The sequence below is a fragment of the Eumetopias jubatus genome, unplaced genomic scaffold (assembly GCF_037043125.1).
Source record: "Eumetopias jubatus isolate StellerSeaLion01/CBP00866 unplaced genomic scaffold, mEumJub1_p1.0 scaffold_3, whole genome shotgun sequence".
Taxonomy (NCBI): domain Eukaryota; kingdom Metazoa; phylum Chordata; class Mammalia; order Carnivora; family Otariidae; genus Eumetopias; species Eumetopias jubatus.
This window is the reverse complement of record NW_028274809.1, coordinates 39,246,943-39,269,019: the sequence shown is the minus strand read 5'-3', so window position 1 is coordinate 39,269,019 and position 22,077 is coordinate 39,246,943. Positions and strand designations below refer to the sequence as shown.

The window sequence follows — 22,077 nt, the reverse complement described above, 5'->3', positions numbered from 1 at the left end:
TGATACTTTTAAAGTTCCAAGTTTCTTAGTATATCAATTTAGGCCATGTAGAATGATCTAGGAAAAACACTTCGTGTTATACTGTTTTAGAGTACAAAACAAAGAGGCAAGGGGGAAAAAAAGTTATTCCATATTGAATATCTGGAAGAGGGGCCACAAACTAACATTCTTTTCTAAAAAATTAAACCAAGTGATAAGCTCATTGTGTGAACTTAAGAAATAAGAAGCTTTATAGTATTTTTCTCATTATCCATGCCATTTTGCATCATTTTCTCTGTTATCCTTAACCCTCTGCAATAGAGATTCTACTGATAATACTCCAATGACATGAGTCTGTGATGGTTCATTTTATATGTTAATTTTACTGGGCCACCAGGTGCTCAGACATTTGGCCAGACATTATGGGTGTATCTGTAAGTGTGTTTCTGGGTGAGATTAACATTTGAGTCAACAGACAGAGTTACGCAGATTGTCCTCCCTAATGTGGGTGGGCCTCACCCAATCAACTGAAGAGCTCTATAGAACAAAAAGGCTGAGAAGAGGTAAACCCGTCTGCCTAACTGAATTGGGATATTGGTGTTTTCCTGGCTTTCAGACTCAGACTGAAACATAGGCTGTTCTTGGGTCTCGAGCCTGCCAGGTTTTGGATTAGAACTTACACCATTAGTTCTTGTGTGTGTATCACACACACACACACACACACACACACACACACACACACACAGAAAACATAGCTTATATAGAGTCTCTTAAAATTTGCCCTTTACTTCTTCGTAGGAATCAAACACACCTATCTGGTGTTTTCCTGTCTACATGACTTTACATTGGGTGTTTTTCCTCCCCATCCCCTATTTTCTCTTCTCTGTAATCTCTTTTTATCAAAATCCTACTCATCATTCAAGGTTCTGTTGTAATCCTACCTTTGCTATGAAAACTTTCCAGGTATCCCATGCCAGAAATAGGTCATCCTGTACTGGATCATTGCAGGTGCTATACCAGGCACACCATACATTCTTTTATAGTCCAAATAAGAAGCATTAGGGGTAAGCAGTCTGGGGGAGGAATGTCTAGAGGCTTTACACAGGAAGTGCGTGATTTTGTGCAAAGGGATCTAATTTTAGTTCTAGTTCTAAGGAGAAAGTTACTTATCTTGCTGAGGATGTTTTTAAACCTTACTTTCATGACCATGGCTGATGGAGAATGTAACCACCACAGTAAAGGTGGCTGATCCAGCAAGAGAACAAATCTACCAGAATGACCGCAATAACCATGGTAGAAAAACAGATCGCTCTGGGTTGTTATACAGTTTTAAGGCAGAAGCAAACACCTGAGGGCAGACAACCCTTCAGTGTCATGAACAACATGGACAACAAAGAACAACAGCAAAAGGAACCCCACTTTGAAGAAACCATTCTGTTGGACCACCATGGTGAAAGGAGATCAGCAGTATGTTAAAGGAGGAATGGGACACTGACTAATCCTACAGTATATCTTTTATAAAGCCACTGTACATTTCCTATTAGAGTAAGAATGTGGCCGTTAACAACAAATCTTTATCATTTTCATAAACTTCTAAATTGATGATACTCTTAGTTATTGTACCATATAGACCTCTGCTTTAACCTAACCAAATCAAGATTTTTTGGCGAGGTGGGTAGCAATAACCAGGTGAGCAGCACTCCTGACTAAAAATAAATAAATTAAAACTGTTCATTTTATTTTGTATGTATTTGTATATTCCATATCTTTGTTTTCTCCAAACTAAATCTCTAGAGGTTTGTAATTGTACAGCTTTTATCTTCTATACCATATGTCAAGGAATATTAAATCAATGACTGATCATTATAATCTTAATTGTTTTCTTCCATTTGTAATGCCACCATTATTTAAGTTGATGCTAACCACAGCCCCAGGAGCTGGAAAGGACAGGTTACTAATCCTCACTTCAGAGAAAAGTGAGGTTCACAAAGTTCAGATCAGATGTAAATGATCCAGAAATCCTGACCCCACTACAGCATAATTTTCTCAAATCCATCAAATTAACAATAGGAAGAGAGAGAGAAAGTGAGAGAAACAGAGAGAAAGAGAGAAAGAAAGAAAGGGAGAGAGAGGAAGGAAGGAAGGAAGGAAGGAAGGAAGGAAGGAAGGAAGGAAGTGAGGGAGGGAGGAGGGAGGGAGGGAGGGAGGGAGGGAGGGAGGGAGGGAGGAAGGAAGAAAAGAAAGAAAGAAAGAAAGAAAGAAAGAAAGAAAGAAAGAAAGAAAGAAAGAAAGAAAGAAAAAGAAAAAGAAAGAAAGAGGAAAAGAAGAAAAGAAAAGAAATGTTCCTAGGTTAAATAACATTTGGTTTTCCTTATTAAAGTACATATTTGTCTTCCAGATATATTATCCCTATGAGCACACACTAATGACCAAACCTAGCCAAGAACTAGAAGCATTTTAAACAAGCCACATTTTAATACTATTGATGCATATTTCTTGCAAAAATATAAAACATTTATATTAACACTGTAATCAGATCCCAAATTATCCTTGCTTTTCACACTCCTGAGAATGTACAAAAATTTAATAATTATTACAATAAGAAGCAAGCAGAATTTTTTTATACTGGCCCACCTTCTTTGCTTCATTTTGAAATGGGACAAGTCAAAATGTGTCCTATATGTTAGGTGAAAATCCTAGGCCTTAAATCCAACAAATAAATAGATGTTGATCACAGTTTCATAAGGATGATCCTGCATAAAACTTGGCTTAGTTGCCAATGCCACCATTACAGAATCAAAATAATTAAGGAAATCAAATAATGGAACAAAATACTGATTAAAACAACTGTAGAATTTTGAACAAGAGACCCTTCCAAATGTAATTAGCAGAAAGAAGCACATTACCTATTTGATGTCAAATCCAGTCTCAAACCATATTGTCTAAACTTCAAAATTGAAGAATCAAGGATTTATAGAATCTATTAGCTAAAAAGGAAATCTTGGCCTGTCTCTAACCCAACCTATTGATTTTTAAAATAGCTTTATTGAAATAAAATTCAGATACGTACAATTAATTCATACATTTGAAGTGTACTACTCACCGCTTTTTAGTATAAACACTTGGTTGCACAACCATCACCATAATCTTAGAACATTTTCTCCCCGTAAAAGAAACCCCACGTATCCATGAGCATTCATTTCCCCATCCCACCTCCAACCCAAGGAAACCACCAATCTACTTTCTATCTGTATAAATTTGCCTATTCTGGTCATTTCATACAAATGGAATCATACAGTATGTGATCTTTTGTGATTAGCAAAACACTTAGCAAACATTTTCAAGGCTCATCCATGTTGTATCCGTCCTTCATTCCTTTGAATTGTCAAATAATATTCCATGGTATGGATCTAGCACATTTGTTTATCCCTTTATCAGTTGATGGACAAGTGGGTTGTTTCGACCCTTTGACTATTACAAATAATGCTACTATGAACCATTTGTGTGCAAGTTTTTTGAGGAAGTGTATTTTCTTTTCTCTTGGGTATATACATAGCTGTGGAATTGCTGGATTGTGTGGCAACTCTTTGCACAACATTTTTTTTTTATAAACTGTGAAACTGTTTCCCAAGTGGTTGTACATTCCCACCAGCAATATAGGAGGGTTCCAATTCTCCCCATCCTTGCCAACATTTATTATTTTCTAGACTTTTTTTATGGCCAATTAAATAGGTCTGTAGTAGTCTCATTGTAGTTTTGATTTTCACTTTCCTAACAACTAATGATATCAATGAAAAAGAACAGTCTTCAACAAATGGTGCAAGGACCTGGATGTCCACAGGCAAAAAAATGAAATTGAATCCTCTACCTCACACCATACAAAAAAGTTAACTCAAAATAGATCTTAGATCTAAATGTAAGAGCTAAAACTATAAAACTCTTAGATGAAAACACAGGAGTCAATTTTTGTGATCTTGGGTTAGGTAACATTTTCTTAGATATGACACCAAAAGCACAAGCAACAACAAAAAATACAAATAAACGACTGCATCAAAAAATTTAAAATTTTGTGCTGTAAACAATACCATCAAGACAACTCATAACATGAGAAAATATTTGCAAAGCATATATCTGATAAGGGACTAGTATTCAGAATATACTGTTCAAAGAACTCTCAAAATTCAATAATACAAAGACAAATAATCCAATTACAAAATGGGCAAAGAATCTGAATACATATTTTTCCAAAGACGATATACAAATGACCAATAAGTACATGAAAAGACGATCAACCTATTCGTATGTAGAGATAAAGAAACTAAGATCCAGTAAATCTAAATGACATATTTCAAGTTAGTCAGGTGGTTAGTGGCCAATGAGGGCTAGACTAATCTTGTATAGAAAAACCATTACAGGCCTTGGATATAGAAAGACGTGGGTTTGTATCCAAGAGTTTACTTGCACACCTAATCTCTTTGAGCCTTAGTTTCTTCATCTATAGTAAAACCTATCCCATGGGGTTATTGTGAAAGTTAAATGAGCTAATATATTCTTAACATAGAGCCTGGCATCTAATAAGCCACTATTAGTAGTATATTTCGATATTCTATGTACCCTTAGCATAAGAACTCTATGGGATGCCTGGGTGGCTCAGTCGATTAAGCGTCTGCCTTCAGCTCAGGTCATGACCCCAGGGTCCTGAGATCAAGTCCCGCATTGGGCTCCTTGCTCAGCAGGGAACCTGCTTCTCCCTCTGCCTGCAGCTCCCCTTGCTTGTGCTCTCTCTCTCTTTCTGACAAATAAATAAATAAAATCTTTAAAAAAAAAAACTCTATGGTATTTAAGCATGAAGCCATGTATGTGTCTCTGGTGGTGTATCCTCTGCTAGATCACCTGTGATCTAATCAAGACATACATGTATGTCTCAGTCTTGAAGAATACTAGTAACCCCAGCATCTGGCCTGGAACTCTTTCTCCATCAAATGTCAAAGGACTCTCATTTCCAAAGACAATCCCTCTCAGTAGAGAACAGTGGTAAAGTCACACTGATAATGTTTGAATCCTGGATTCCTCACTTGCTTGCATACATTATTCAACATCTCTAAATTTCAAAAAAATGTGGATAATAATAAAACCCACCTCATAAATTGCCAGCAAGTATAAATAAGACAATCCATGGGAAAGTACCTTGTACAGTGCCTGGCACATGGTATGAGTTTTAAAAATGCAGGTATCATTGTTATCATCAGTGTCATTGTCATGATCATTATCTTACCTAGAAAGCCTGATATTGTTCTTATTCTTTAATTAATAGTTAATTAGAAATATTTTATTTCTATTCTTTTATGTGAGCCAAGGACAGCGTTTACCTTAGAACTTCCAAAAAGAGCATACCAGATCTAGAATTCTGTGAAATTTCACCCAATTTAAATCCTTGGCCTTAAGTAATTAGAAAAAAAGTCTCTCCCCAAATTAATAACTGTCAAAGTGCAGTACAAGCTTCATCACCACCTTGTTTAAATATTGTGAAAGATTCAAGGCAACATATGCATTAAGACATTAAGAGAGGTCAAATGGACCAAATCTAGGAGCTATTGCTGGTGAAAGCACCGGAGGGGAAAAGAGTGGGGAGGGAGTCTTCATCTGTCCAAAGCAGAGATTACTAATAATTGGGAAACTATAGGTGACAAGTTTCATTCATATATCAAACTTGTTTTGAGAACCTGGTATGTGAAACGCACTGGGGTAGAAGAGGGGGTAATTAAAAATAAATAAAAGAACTCTCAAGAGGGGGAATCATCTACTTGGGAAGATAAAACATGCTAATGACTATAGCATGAGACAGATGTGGATAGATGTCATGAGAAAAATACAAGGGAAATTATGTGGGGACTCAAGAAAGGACTGGTTACCTATGCCCAGATTGCTAACAGCAACTCACACTCTATGCTGCCCTTCAATGACGCATCTGAAGGCCCCCACCTCCTCGACAGTGGTAGGAAATCCTACCATAGGCTCCCATGGCACCTTCTACAACCTTCATTATGATTGTTAGACATCCATCCCCCCTACTCACTGGTGAAAGGCAGGATAAGAGCACAGACTCTAGACCTGGAGTGCCTGGGTTCAAATCCAATTCTATCACTTTCTAATTGTGGGACCTTGGTCAATTCACTTAACCATACTCTGCCTTAGTTTCCACCCCTTTAAAATGTGGATAAAAACAGCAGCTATCTACAAGGCTGCTGTGAGCATGAAAGGAACTAATCAAGTGTTTACAACAGTGTCTACCACACAGTCAATTCTATATACTGCCTAATGCTGCACTGGGTGTCAGCTTTTATCATTGTTCTCACAGGGGCATGCACGTATGAAGTACGTGAATGTGTGCTGATGACTAAGTAAATGAAAATATGAAAAGAAAAAGAAAATGTTGCACTTAAGAAGAGACCAGATTTCATAAGTCTGAAGAGCTAAATTTCAGAACATGCCCCTTGAGAAGCATTTCCTTTCACGTAGCTGAGGATTTGGATACCCTATTCCATGTCAATTCTAAAAATGAGTCATCACTGTGGGAAAATAATGTTGCAGTGTTTAATAGCTTTTGATGTTATATGAAGTGGGGAAAAAGTTTACTCCCTTTAAATGTTCTGGAAGCAAAGCAATTCGTTAAAAAAGGGAGCTAAAATGTCAAGGCTGGAAGAAAACCTATCAACCTTGGAGGATAAGAACTATGATTTCCAAAATGCAGTCAAAAGCAGTGCAGCCCAATAAAGACCTAGCACAAGCCTGTCCCAAATGTTCCTTTAAGTTATTTTAGGTCCCTGGAAGCCAGTCATTTGCAAAGGAAGGATGCGGGTGGGGAAGACTCACAGGGAGATATACCTGCTTCAGCTAAAATGTCCCGCTTAGGTAAAAATCTTATTCAAGTCCTAATGCACAAAACAGAGAGATTAGACTAATGTGATAAGCTTTCAGGCCTGTTTGATAATCCATTTTGTCCACAAGGCTGGGGGTCCTTCTCTATCTTTCATGCCAAACAGCGTTAAAATGCAAAGCCACCAGTAGACTGTGAGGTCAACTATCTACCAGCCCACACTCAAGGTTCTTTACAATGCCTACAACTTTAGGTTGAAACCTCCAAATAAGTCTGAAACCCTCAGCAAGTAAAATGGACAGCTGTGTTGCCCACATAGCTGAGATAATGTTTACCTCTGTTTAACTATGGAAACTTTTATAAAGGCTATGAGACAGAACTCGCTCTTAAGAATACATCATAATTCTTCTTAAGTAGTGTCCTAAATGGAACTTAAACTTTTGTCAAGGTCCAGGATTATTAATAAGCAGCTCTCTCCTGAAATGGCTCTGGAAAGTTATGACTGGCAGGAAGGGACTGTCTCACTATGTATACACAAGCTCCTGATCTTCTTTAGTGAAGGGTACAAAGTGACTTAGCAAGTTAAGTCTCAGGGCAGAAAGACAGGGCAGCATTATCTCAACTTGGGCTTTCCCTGGACCCATGGCTCTCCTTAGGACACAGGTAAAATCTTGTCAAGAGTTGAGAACAGAGCTGAATTCCTGGCATGGTACTGCTCTTTTATACCCAGGTATAATACCATCAGTTACTTCCCAAAGTCTTTACTTGGACCATCTATGCCCTTCCATTCAGTAGGATGTTTACAAACACTGGGCTCTCAGGCTGCTGAACCAAACTTAGCACCAGCAATGTGACATCTTTCTCTGGGAGGAGAAAGTACTGGAAGTGCCAGGTGGCCCTGCTTCCCCTTCCCTAATGTCCTGGAAAGGCTTCCCTGCCAGGGACATAATCACAAATCCATTCTCTTTCATCTATTCTAAACTTCATGCTTGAGACTTCTAATCCTCTCTGGGCTAGGAATTATAAGTTTATTAAAGAAATTTACAGAAATCAAGTCAATAGTTTCATTGAGAGTCTGAGGGCTCTTCCCATGCATTAAAATACATGCTCTTTGTAACATCTATTTGGGTTGGTTATAGGTTCTCAGATAAGATTGCTGGAAGCTGAGCTCGAGACGAGTAATATGCTACTGTGGTATTATTGCTAGAGGTTACACTGAGGGAGAATGGCATTTATTGAGTATTTTAACATTTCATTTGCTTTGAATGCTCTTTCCCTTATACAGTTTACTCCTCACTTTGTTCAGGTCTCTGTTCACATCTAGCCTTACCTGGGGGGCATTCCCCCGCCACCCTGTATAAAATAACTCTCCACTCCTGAGACCCCATTCTCTGATTTTTTTAAATCGCAGCAGTCGTCAGCACTTGGCATGCTATTTGTGTATTTTCTGTCTCTTTCCATGAGAATGGCAGTCCTATGAAGTAGCTGGCTTATCTGTTTTGCACAGGTGCTCTATAAATATTTGTTGAACGAATGAGCAAAGCATGATTAAATACTTTAAATATCATGTCATTTTAATCCCCTCCATCCTTCAAGTCATGCATGTCAAGTCTTCTTACAGCTAAGGGAACTGAGGCTGGTTACTCAATATACAGAGAGCATGCTGTGGTTAAGAGCATGGACCCTCGAACCAGACAGCCTGGGTTAGAGCGCAGCTCAGTCACTGCCCCTCTCTGTGATCCTGGACAAGCCACCATACCATTCTCGACCTAAGGCTCCTCATTTGTAAATGTCATTAATAATAGCAGCATTGCCTCACAGAGTTCTTGTGAGGAGCTTATACGTATAAAGATCTTAAAGAGTTCACGGCCCATAGTAGGTACTAAACCAGAGTTAAATACATAAAATCTTAGCCTAGAAACACCTTATAAAAATTACTAACTTTCTCATTCTGATTTCTTACTTATAACCACAACCTGATCACAACCCGGCTTTCTGGTGCATCTGTCCATGAAGGAAGTGTAGCCATGGTTACTCTGGTCTGTGTGACACTGTTACATATTTTTCATCATACGTGAATTCATCTGTGAGTCTTGTTTAATATGCTAACAAAATCAGGGTTCTGAACCAACAACACCAAGGCCACAGTGTAGTTGTGTAGTTGCTCACTGACCTCCTAGCCACTTTCCCCAAACAATACCACAACTTTTAAATCAACTATCCATCACACAAGCTGTATAACTAAGGAGGAGGACATGTCCCAGCCTAAGAAATCTTTTCTCTAAACAGCAGAAAATAGAGAGAGATCACAGGCGGAAGACTATTTAGGCAAAAGGGAGTATTTCACCAAACAAATGCCCTCGCACCTGTCCACTCCAGACACTATTTCAGAATAGCATAGTAACTGTTTGTAGAAACAACCTGCTTGTCCAGGTTTCACTTGAACCTGGACATAGAATGTCTCACCTCACAAAGGGCTTTTAGCCCTCCCTTGAATGGCTGAGCCAATGCCAAAGCCATAAGCAGCCCACTGTCATTCAGCAGCTTCCCCACAGCAACTCCCTCATGTTACCTTGCCCTGATGATCGTGTTTCATCTCCCAGCCCCTTGGCAGCTCCAGCTGTTTGTTGGCGAACATGTTGAGGAATCCCACAAGATCTCGGTTATGCTGGTAGCGTTCAAAGTGGTGGGTGTCCCGCCGGACTTTGGTGATCATGTGCTTCAAACACGTATTGTTTGTAAACATGCGGTAGGCACTCTGGAGGAAAGAATAGAGAGCCCACATTAACCTGCTTGGGACCTGCAACAGCAACGTGCTTACCAAGCAACATAAGCCATATATAGTCTTCCAGTGGGCATAGAAGCTTCAACGTAACTCTAGACTCACACATGGAAACAGCAGGCTGAGCACAATATTTTGATCAAAATAAAATAGCAAGACTACAGAAAGTAAGGTACCTTCATGGATGATGTCTAGTTTTCTAAAGAACAAGAATGCTTGCTGTAGAATCTCATTCTACAGGGGATGTTAGGTTCTAAAGTTGGTCTTAGGCAAAAATCGCATAGTCATAGTCACACCATGTCAGATACAAATATACCACATCACAGTGAGCCCCAACATAGCCAATTTTTCCTCCAGCACTAGAAGAGATGATTGGTCTTTGGGTGAGTGCCAGATGAAGCAGCTGGCATACATTTGCAGCCAAGTTGTATGGAAAAATGCTTGGCCATATATTTGAATATCAGGAGTATATGCAATGGGCTGAGTTGCTCTCACTGAGAGTCAAATTCAACTGAGACCACAGGAGATAAAGGTTTTTCATTTTATACCTTCTTCGAGGCATAATCTCAGTGAATGGAATGGCAGGCAGAACTGCCTGGGCTGTATATGTATTTTTTTTCTTTATTTTTTCCGTGTGTGTGTGTGTGTGTGTGTGTGTGTGTGTGTATGGCTGAATTTATACAGTTGAAATGCACGTTTAATAAAATCCCACTATACAACCACACAAAAAAGTGATTGTCTTGTAAAAAATGCTATAGTCTTCATCTCTATGATACGTAAATGAGATTCCAAAAATTAGCTGTAAGCCATGAGCAATCCACATATAAGTTAGTCAACAAATACTCATTGCATAATATCATGTGCCAAGAAGTAGAAAAGGAATAACTGTATGGAGCTATTTCTCTGCATTTTGAGAAGGAATATGATATTCATGAAATTGACAAGGTTGTGAATGGTCTATTCCAGAATTCTATTCTTCTCAGATAGATTCAAAGGATTCTTCTTACCTTTAGTATCCCAGAGCCACTAGATTGAGTCTGGAGGCCTTCAGGCTTTACTTCATGGGTTCTGTTATTTGTTCAGTCTAAGACAGACCAAAGCAAACCCAAAAGAAACCAGAATCCCTGGAAATAATTTCATTTTCATGAACATTTACTGTCTTTGCTCTTCCCAGTACTGTTGTAGTTATTGAGGATGAAAGATAAATGAGTATGAGGACAGTTAACATTGTTCCTGTCTGTCCAGTATTCCTCAAGATGTGTCATGTTCTGGCCAAAGCATTTATTGATGATGGGAGTGCTTCTAGAGCTTTCTTCCCTTTGGCAGTTATCATAGCAACTGGTGATGTTTGAAATAGTTGCTCCCTAGTCTGGGTCCCTGGGTCCCTGGGTCCCTGAGTAACTACAGGGATCAGAGAACCTTGATGACCCAATTTGGGATGAGAAACAAACCTTTGTCAGCTTAAGCCACCAAGATTTGTTAGTTTCTGTTATTGACACATAGCCTAAACTTTATAACTTTTATATAGTTTTTCTGATTGATTCCATCATTATATACTTTTTACTAAAATATTTTTGTCCTATCAAAACAAAAGGAAGAAAGGAAGTAAGAGAGGGAAGGAGGAAGGAAGGAAGGAAGGAAGGAAGGAAGGAAGGAAGGAAGGCAGGCAGGCAGGCAGGCCACACTGAACTATCCTCAAATACTAGTGCACTAATTCCTTAGTACACCTGAGAATAAAATACTTTGAGGTTGTATTTCAACCTGACAGTCTAAATGAGAGGAGGTTTTGATGGCTGTGAGAAATGGTTAGGTTCAGAGCACAGTGAACTGCCAAAGCAGGCAAGCCTACACAGGGGCTCCAGGCAATTAGAGAGCATGAGAGAATAAGAAAGTGATACCATGAAAACAGAGAAGGAGACCAATAAAAGAAGTTGGAAGTTGTCAGAGACAGAAGTCAGCTAACTAATAGTTTAGCCTGTGGCTGACCCTGCCTTGGTGTTTTATGCACAATCAGCAAGGCATCTGTTTTTTGCATTTGGCTCCACGCTGCTTATGTATTTTCAAAGAAGCCATTGCAAGCTTAGAGGCCTGAGACCACACTAGGTCGAGTGGCAGTTGGCAATGAGCTTTCAAGTCATACTCCCTAATCAGTCTCTTAGGGACATGTTATTGTGGGATAATTCTGTCAGATAAATCATTATATTAACTGTTGTTCTAAATAGGTATATCTCTTGGCCCCCCTGATTTCTTCCTTCCCCCATTAATCTAAGTAAATAGGCCACATCCTGATTCTTTATCTGGAGCACCAGAAATGCTCCTCTTTCAGCTAAAGAGAAGAAGGAGAACTTCATTAGGGCAAGAAGTAGTAATTAGGTGAAGGAACCTGTCCCAGCCCCAGGCGTGAAGTAATTCCCTGGGGTTGCACAGCTCTTTACATTCAGGAGTCTTAAGGCCAGTCTTATAATTAATTACGTCCTTTCATTTTCCTCCTCTCCTCTCAGTAACACATGTAACATAGTGCGAAGCTCGAGTGATCTGTGAAAAAAGCATCTACCAAAGTAAAGTAAGTGCAAGAAAGATTTCTTATCAGTAACTAGCAAAAGATCTTTGGAACCATAGCTTTTTCAAGTCTGAACAACATGCACAAGACGGTAAGTGTCCATATAAAACCCTTATGGCAAATGGAAACATCCCTTCAGGCTGCTAGATCTTTATAAGGAAATTATATATATATATAGTTTTGTGACATTTATACACATATGTATGTTTATATATGTTTATATACATATGTTTATCTTTTTGCTTTTAAACATATACTATTTTTGAATATATATTTATATATGTAACTATATATGTGTGCATATATATATAAATATAAATATATACATGTATTTCAGAAAGAATATTTATACTCCAGTTCATATGGAACTATTCTAGTCACAGCCCTGTCACTCATAGACAGAGACAAAGAAAATCATTTAATCTCTGCCTCAGAGATTAAATCTTTGCTCAGCTGTAAAGTGGAATAATAGTAACTGCCCTGCTTTCTTCATATTCATGTGAGACTCAAGTCCAATGAAACAAAGGATGTAAAACTGCTTTGAAGAGGTAAAAATCACTATAAAAATACAGAGTAGAAGTAAGTAAAGGAATATATGAGGGATTATACTTACCATACCTATGTTATAACAGATGAATGATAGCAGTAAAATTGTTTTCTACTTTTTAGGTCTTTGAAGATCATGGGCCAGCATCCCACTTACTATTAACTAAAGAAGGTTTTCATAACCTTTCATTAATTATGTCCTAAGCCCTGTGCTAAGCCCCGAGGATACAGAGATGAGCACAGCTCCATCATTCGAAAGGATGGGAAGGAACATTATAGGGAAATGTGGAAGAGTTTCCCTGGAGGCAGAAAGCAGAGTTTGGAAATCAAAGGGCACAGTAGCAGTGAAAATACTGAAACACAGAGACAACTAGCAGAGCAAAGAATGAGAGGGATCCCAGCACTCGAGAAACACTCAACAGGTAGGATTCGACTACAAGAGCTTCGTCTTCTGGGAAGCAGATACTGACAAAGCGGTGGGAGAAGAGAAAGGGGCATTTCATTCTCCCTCGGTGGTTCTGTAGTTCTCACCAGGTGAGGGTCTTTTCGGTGTTTGGGTTGTTGTTTTGTTTTGGTCTTAGAAAAAAAGATGCAGTAAATATGGATGTGACTTTCTACCTGAAGCCAAAGTAGATTAGGAAAGAACAAACAGGCCCTGTTTCATCACATGATAAAGTCTCAGGGTAATGCACAGAATGATCTCGTCTGGGAAGCGGCTGCATATGGAGTCACTAGCAGTTCTGGGAGAGCTGGGAACTGTTACGGTGGATGGAACGCCTTTAAATGGTCTCTCCTGTGATTTAACAGGTCCCCTTTACTTACTGCTTCTCTCCTCCAAAACTCCTTTCCTAACCTTATTCTTGGTTGTTTCCTGTTTTCCATGCAAGAACCTCATGGTTGAGTGAATGATCAACTGAACTTCTTTAGTGGAATTCTGTTAAGATAACATTCGTTTGAGCTTAATGTGTTTTGTTTGGTTGAGTGTTTTGAGGTGTTAGAAATGAAAAATACTGAGAGGAGTTGAGGGGAATGTTATTGCCATTTGGCAGCAGAATAAGAACATTATGTAAATATTCATTTCTTATCAATCGACCACAGTGCAAATAATAATCCTTTTTTCTTTCTCCTGGCATCTTCCTTTCTTTTCTTCTTTCTTTCTTTCTCACTCATTTTCTTTTTCTTCTTTCCCTCCTTTCTTTCTTTCTTTCGTGTTATAGTGACCATATGTCCGGGATTACCTGGCCCAGTCTTGATTTCATCTAATTTTGTTATTTTCAAAAACATAGGTGAGTACATCAAAGCTAAATAAAATCTTTCATATTTCATAAATCCTTTATCAGGAACAGGTATACTGAGGGGCGCCTGGGTGGCTCAGTCAGTTAAGCATCTGACTCTTAGTTTTGGCTCAGGTCTTGATCTCAGGGTCATGGGATGGAGTTCTCCCCACCCCCGGTCAGCAGGGAGTCTGCTTGCCTCCCTCTCCCCCTCCCCCTGCTCACACATGTGTGTTCTCTCTCTCTCTTCCTCTTTCAAATAATAAATAAATCTTTAAAAACAAAACAAAATAAAAAGAATAGGTATTCTGAATCCACACTTGGAAACTATAATCACTCATCTACAGTGAATGTCTCTCATGTTCACAAGGGATCAGATCTAGTCATTCATATACCTTATTCACAAAACAAAATTTATTATGAACAAAATCAAGTAACATTGCTTCCATAAAATGTATGCAGGGATATGAAAATAGCCCTGTCTTACACAGTCTGTATTTTTAATCATAAGGGATTTTACATTACTTTCATCTAGCTAAAGAGTAAAATGGAGGAAAAATTTAACTTATTAGCAAAACTAATTGTAAACTATCAATTCATCTATTTTGCAATAGCAGGAATTCCTGATTTGTAAGAATACGTTTTTGTATTTTTGAATAATATTTTCCCCATTAAGTACCAAGGAGTTTAGATGGTAGAATTAATGTATTTCTACCACTTAATAAAAGCCAGAATAATTTTTGGCATGTATGCTGGAAACATTATTCAGTTACATATTAGGAGACATATTTATGTATTACATTAATTAGACAAACACAGTCACACCAACTATAAAAGACATGACACTAATAATTAAATCTTGAGTTTTCAGAATTCGTTTATGAATACAATTTTGGAAGAAATCTGATCATACCAGCAGAGGGCAGTAGTATATACCTTAAAGCAAACACGATGCAAAAAAATACAAAAAACAATATTTTGTTTTTCAAGTTTTCCTTTAAAGCTATTACAACCATATATCTACTTAATTTCATTATTTTCAATAAAAATGATTAAGTCACTATTACATGAAATCTATTTTTTATGATTCTTTTAACATAAACTGATTATCTTCAAACCATAAAAAGATAGAATTAGGAAAGCTTTTAAATTAATATACTCCTTTTGTATGTTGAACATTTTCAATAATATAAACAGGGAGTCTACTGAAACAGTTATGGATAATAAACAATTCAAGCAAAAAAAAGACTAGATAATAAATCCTAAAATTAGGAAACCAAATAAAAGTTTGCTTCATAACATTTGTTACATAATTTAGGGAAAAAAAGAGTCCATCAAGTAATACCCTCTGCAAAAAAAACCTGTGCAACTTATTCCCATAAATTCATACCTTGAGATCATTAGCAAGATAAATCCAGCTACTTTAATTTCTTCCACAGATAAGTCAGGGAAATAAGACTTCCTAAACCCAACAGAATTTAAATTTACACAAATGCATAGATGCACAGCATGGATCATCTTTTGTGGCTGGTAACAAAGACAGTTCAGGTAGGAAAAAAAAAATTAAAATGCTTTAGAGAGAATACTTTAAAATCAAGATTGGCTTCCCAGCAAAAGATGTTTTGAAATCATGCCCAAGAAAAGGGAAAAACAATGAAAACATGAAGACAAAAGAAACAAAAACCTTTAAGCTGCTGAGCATTTTCACATTGTTAAAATCTGTTATTTGTCCAAAGTCCAGATGCGTTACTGTTGTGACAGAAGCAGTGAGGTCATTTAACGCAACATCTCTTTATTCTAGGAATTCCAAAGTTACAGGGTCATAGGCCAATTGCATCAGAATCACTTAAGGAACCAACCAAACAAACAAACAGATGCTTGGGGACTGCTCCAGACCTAATAGACCAGGGCCTCTAAGATCTGGGAGTCAAGAATATGCATTTATTTATAGACCTTGACCAAGTTTAAAAGCTACAGCCTTTTACCACAACCCAACAACTGTGAATCCAGCCTCTACTTGAAACAATGTAGTGATGAGGAAGTTGTACCCAAGAAGGCAGCCTGCACTGGCAAGTTGGTGAGGTCATACTGGCAGCTTAAAACTAGCTATAGCTGGGAGTATTAACATTACAGAAATCAGTAAATGCAAACCAGGCCTTGATATTATTTCATGGGCTGTCTAGGATAGGTGTGGGCAAGCTATGGACCCGTGGGCTGGCTGGCTGTGTCTGCAAAGTTTTTTGAGATACAGCCACATCCATTTGTTTACATGTTGTCCTTGGCCCAGAACCTAAAAATACTTACTTTCTGGGCCTTTACAGAAAAGTCTGTTGCTTTTTTCTAGATGTAAGGTCTAGACTTAAGAAACTGATGGAGAAAATAAAATGCTAATAATACAGATTAAACTTCACATTGTGCTGTTACACTGCATGCATGTGAACTTACCCACGTGCACGCGCACGCACACGCACACACACACACACGAAGATATTTAAGTCGAGTATTCAGAAACTATTACCTGGCTCAAAAAGGTACTCAAGAAGGTACTACTGACCTCACTAACCCAGGAGTGTGAAGCTCCAACTTGTGTCTCCCCTGCTTCACTGTTGTCTTCATGGTTAAAGTAGATGAAAACATTGGTGTTGGAACTACACTTGTCTGTAAACTACAACTTAGGTTGGTTACTGATACAAGACTTCAGCAAAAAGCAACAAAAGCATTCTGTGTATATTTTATTTTTATTTGTAAATTGTGTGCTACACATCCTTCACTCAGTAAAATTTGTAAGATACACACACACGCACAATTTTCCCAGAGCTGTTGTTGAACATTTACCAGCAAATCCTTGAACACTACTATCTAATCAACAGCTCTTTCTGGAAGCCTTTCTTTTCTTCTGTCCCTACCTTCTAAAGTATTAACAAGAATGTCTGCTCTTCCTCCAAAACATGTCCCATATTCATCCACTTGCCCTCTCTCTACTGCTACGGCACTAGTCCCAGTTCCTTCTATGTTTCACCACAGGACCTTTTCACTTGTCTCCCTGATGCCAGTTTTGCCCTCTAAAACCCGTTCTCAGCAAAGCAGCTAGAAGGAACTCTTAAACACTGACATTACACCCCTACAGGAAATCCCTTTAGAATAAATCCATTTAGAATAAAGCCCAAACTCTTTGCCAGATCATACCAGCCTTACTTTCTGAAGTCCTGCTCACCTCTCTGCCCTTATTATATACCACATCAGAGTCACTCAAGCCTTAGAGCCTTTGCTTTTCCTTGGCAAGGAAGGTTCTGCTTCCAGACCTTTACGCTGCTGGCTTCTTGACATTTTACGAACAGCTTAAATGTGGCTCCCCCAAAGAGGTCTTCCTGTCCACCCAATCTAAAGCAGTGCCTCCAGGAGCGCATCCTCGAGTACCCCCTCGCCCTGCGTATGGTACCTCATGCCATACTGCACCATTTGAATTACCTTTTCCGGTTCACTAGTTTGTTACTCTAATCTGCTCCGTCTTGTGGATAGCTCTATCCCCAGTCTAGACTGTACCAGGCAAATCACAGGCATTTAATAAATCCTGGTTGAATGAATGCATGAACAAAGGGACAAAGAGATAGGTGAAGGAAAACCTGAGCTATCTGACTTCAAGCCTAAAGTTCTTCCCACCAGAGAATGATACTGTTTTACAACAGTAAATGTGACAGCCGTAAATGTTAGCCCACTCTTCCTTGTATAAAAGCCTTACTGTCTCCTAAAAGTGTCCCCTGTGTGAGTCTAGGTTCATGCACCCTGGCTTCTGCCTACCTTCCCAGGCTCAAACTTGACTTTCAGTGTGTCCCGTACCCTTGACCCACCAGCCATGCCGAAGGGCTGTCCTAACAATCCTGTTCCAGTACTTCTGCAGTGATTACCCAGACAGCTCTACTTCATAGACCTTTAACATATGCCTCTGTTTATTGATTTATTTTTCAGATTCCAGCAGTGTACAAAGTTTGTATTTTCTCTTTCAGAGAGCATGGGCCACAGTCTCAAAGACTGATCTGACCACTGCCTGCTGTCGACGCTCAGATATCTAGTTACCTCTCTGCAGGCGAAACAAGGTGGTCGTTAAGGGCACAGCCTCTAGAGTTGGTATCTCGGGGATTTTAACCCCAACGATGCCACTTAGTAGGGGTATACCTTTAGGAATGGTTCTGTTGGTTTGTTTGTTTGGGTTTTTTTTTTTTAACATAGGGTTGACACACCACATTACATTGGTTTCAGGAGTACCACATAGTGATGTGACAACTCTCTACTTTATGCTGTGCTCACCACAACTATAGCCACCATCTGTCACCATGCAGTGTTATTACAATGCCATTGGCTATATCTCCCATGCTATAGCTCTCATTGCCATGATTTGGTCATTCCATCACTGGAAGCCTGTTTCTTAAGAATGTTATTTAACTTCTCTATGCTTCAGTTTCTTTATCTGGAAAAATGGAAATTTTATCTGACTCATAGGTGTATTGGGACCAAATCGGTTAAAACATATATAGTGCTTAACACAGACCCTGGGACACACTTAGTGCTCAGTAAACAGCTCTTGTCATTCTTACAATTACTATGTAAACCAGGATAATTTCTTTGGCCTGTTGCTTTTTCCATCGCAAACTCTCAGATTTGATACTCACAGGGTTAGAATGCAGCACGGTAAAGAACTCTGGGCTGATGAGGAACTTCACGGGGGGAGACTGCAACAGCAATGTGAGCCTGGATCTAGAGGTAGAGTGGGGCAGGACGTTCTCCCGTCGGAAATCTAGATGGGGCAGACCACAAAGGCTTTCAGGGAAATCGTTCCATGTAGTGGAAACATATTTATTCACTTCCATCTACGTTTTAAAAGAACCAAAGAATACTTTTATCATTTACTATTATTTTAATCCTCCAAACCCTCTTTGCTTTGATGTAAATTCATAGATAAAACCTGACTAAAATGGAATTGAGTATTTCTAGCCACTATTAACATTTTAATGCATCCTTAGATATTTTAAGTGATCAGATTCAATCATTTTCCTCTTTCCTACACATCCAGAGATTAAAGTCATTTATATTCTATTTGGTTTTGTGATTCTTCTCTTACTACTAGTAAAAAGTCAAGGATTAGAAGAAGTCTCTGGTGAATTCTACTATTTGCATTGGATTACCAGATCTTATTGAAGATCAAAAGTTCACTAAAAGAAAAACCTCGTTTCTTGGAAATCCTTATTATTTATTTTCTACTTTGCTGAGATTACAAACCAAGCCAACCTATAGGCTCTTACCTGCACTGGCTTGGTGAAAGTCAGCTTCCTCCCCTGCCCCATCGATAGCGTTGGTATTTTCCTCAGGCCTCTCGTTAGTCATGGTTCTGCGGATACTCTGGTATCTAAAATCAGGAACCTAGCATTACAACACAGCAGCCTCCAAAATGAGGGACTCAACCACTCCCCCAGAGCCCAGAAATTTTCACCATCTTCTCAGCCTCAACCAAAGTTTCTTCCCCCAACCCTCCCCCCGCCCCACCCAATTCCCTGAACTTCTGGGCCATCTGTTGTTTAAATAAATTACAATGCGTTGAATTTCTTCTGTCTGTTGTTTGTGGAACATTTTCCTAAGAAAGTAATAAAACTTAAAAAGAAACTGCAGCCCTTAGCCAAAGAAAATTAAATTCTTATTTTGTTAAAGAAAAGAACTCTTTATTTCATAGCCATTCATTTTCAAAAAAGAATGACATTTAAAAAGCTTAAGTTGATAATAAAAATGCATGATGAATAGAGATTCTAGATATTTAGAAAGGTATTTGATTCATATCATATCTGTATATGCTCTGTTTTACTAAAAATCATTGCCTTGGGTTGGTGAAAGGGGTCGTCATTACTTATTTCCGCTCTAGTTTCCAAACAAGTGGTGTATGCCTGTGGTTATTATTTTTTTAACCAAGAAAAGTTCACTGAAGTCTATAAATCAAGAGGTACCAGCTACATGTTAATGACAGGTCACCCAAAGATGAAAGAGAGACAGCCATGTTTTCTACTGTGGCCCACATAAAAATAAGCCCAACCACACTACAGTCATTGTGAAAATGCCCATCCTCACCTCCGGTTCAGCTGCTCCATTTGCTGTATGGAGTTGGACCTCTGCAGCACCTGGGGGGCCGGGGGTGCTGTTGGCCGCTGCCACGTGGTGGTTCTGTTGACGTGATCCACGTAGAAGATCCTGCCGTGGCTGTCAATGCGTGCCTCCCAGTCTACACAGTAGGAACGTACCGAGAAAGGTTAGAGGAAGAGCAGAGGCCATTAATGTGGTTCATTAACTTCAGCATGGGTTTTCCCTGACATGTTAGAAATTGGGGCTAATCACATACATCTCACTGCATCATCAGGCACCTCCTTCAGTCCACTTCAGGATCTGTCGTGAGCCATTAGGTAAACATACCCTGTGTGTGTAATACCCCCGCTTTAAAGAATCTCTGAATGTAGAGAATCCTTCCAGATCTGTCTACAATGCCCATCTTCATATATGAGTGCCAGTGTTTTATAAATACAAGTTGTTGGTATCATAAGACTTTGGATATTTGCATTGAAATTGGTGTCAATGATTGTTTTCACCAAAAATTTATTTCTCTCTCTCTCTCTTTTTCCAGCTTGAATGAAAGTGTAGCTGGAAGCTTCCAAGTGCATATTTACATACAATTCTGGTAAATGTAGTCTTCAGAAGAAAATAATGCTAGCCCAGTCATCAAATACTATCATTATCTACAAACTTCCACTTGCACTTTCCCAAAGATGAATACATTTTCAGAACAAGGGTAATTACTTGCCTTCAACCTCAAATAAATACAACGTTTTAAAACATTATTTAATTTTATGTTTAAGCAATCTCATTAAGTCTGTTCACCTTTGTAAACAAATATATAAGTGCATGTTCAGTAGAAACAGAAAGCAGAGTGATCCTCAGAGCCAGACCGACCTCCTCTGTGGCTCTCTAAAGGGCCATTCCCCTATCAAAATACACAAAGCATGAGCTGATCTTTTCAAAAGGCAAAATTTTGAAACTGACTGTAGTTGGGAAGTGCAATTTATACATAACGTACAAAAACAGCAGAAGGATGCCTGGGTGGCTCATCCAGTTAAACGTCCAGCACTTGATTTCAGCTCAGGTCATGATCTCAGGGTTGTGGGATCAAGTCCCGCATCTGGCTCCGTGCTGGGTGTGGAGCCTGCTTGGGATTCTCTCTCTCTTTCTCCCTCTGCCCCTTCCCACCCCCACTCACTCTCTCTCTCTCTAATAAATATATCTTTAAAAAATAAAACAGCAGAAATCTATTCTTTAACCAGCAAAGTTTTTACACATCTCTATTTCTGTGTAAAATATTTTTTGAAATTAATAAGCACCTTTCTCCTTAGCAGCTCAATTATTTCAAAACTACCCATGTCATCACATAGCTTATCAACAGACACCATGGCTCTAACCCTGGAGACTAGGAGGAGGGCATGTTTGCTCCTGACTCCCTATGGCATTTACTCTGGAGGTGAATAGAGCAAGTATTCTAACAAAGTTCTCAGGGTTGGAAAGACCTGAATGGTAGACCCCGGCCAGCAGCAGCTGATTACTGAGGGCTGCCTCAGTGGGGGGGGGGGGGGGGGGGGGGGGGATCTGTTTTTGTTGATCCTAGCACATGGTAATTTATGACAAATGGCAAGAGAAAGAAAAATTGGGCTGAGAAAAAGCACCACACAGACAAAAATCAACTCAGTGCCACTCAGGCTCCAAGGTAACACAGACTCACAATGAACCAGCCTGCCAAACCTGAATTCTTTGGACACAGTTGCAATCCCAACAATGAGACATTTCCAAAAGACCTCGTGATCAGCCTGCCATAAGCTGACAAATAGGAACTACATTAGAGCCTTTTCAGAAACCATTTTCCAAAACCCTTTGATCTATTCCATTGTTTTGCTCTGCTCTTTGCATACTTTCCCATCTCAAAGATTTTGAGAACCAATTATTCCACCTCATTAGAGCCAGGATAATTCAAGCACAT

The 22,077-nt window shown here is 39.0% G+C and overlaps 1 protein-coding gene across 1 annotated transcript in view; it reads right to left on the bottom strand.

Annotated features, from left to right (window-relative positions):
• HECW2 (HECT, C2 and WW domain containing E3 ubiquitin protein ligase 2) overlaps nt 1-22,077 on the bottom strand; it is a 215,578-nt gene that overhangs the window by 86,322 nt on the left and 107,179 nt on the right. The window contains exons 10-13 of the mRNA XM_028123706.2: nt 20,130-20,280; nt 19,316-19,419; nt 18,686-18,810; nt 9,429-9,614 (exon numbers count right to left, since the gene is read on the bottom strand). Coding sequence (XP_027979507.1) covers nt 9,429-9,614; nt 18,686-18,810; nt 19,316-19,419; nt 20,130-20,280 — 566 coding nt within the window. The remainder of the gene's footprint in view (nt 1-9,428; nt 9,615-18,685; nt 18,811-19,315; nt 19,420-20,129; nt 20,281-22,077) is intronic.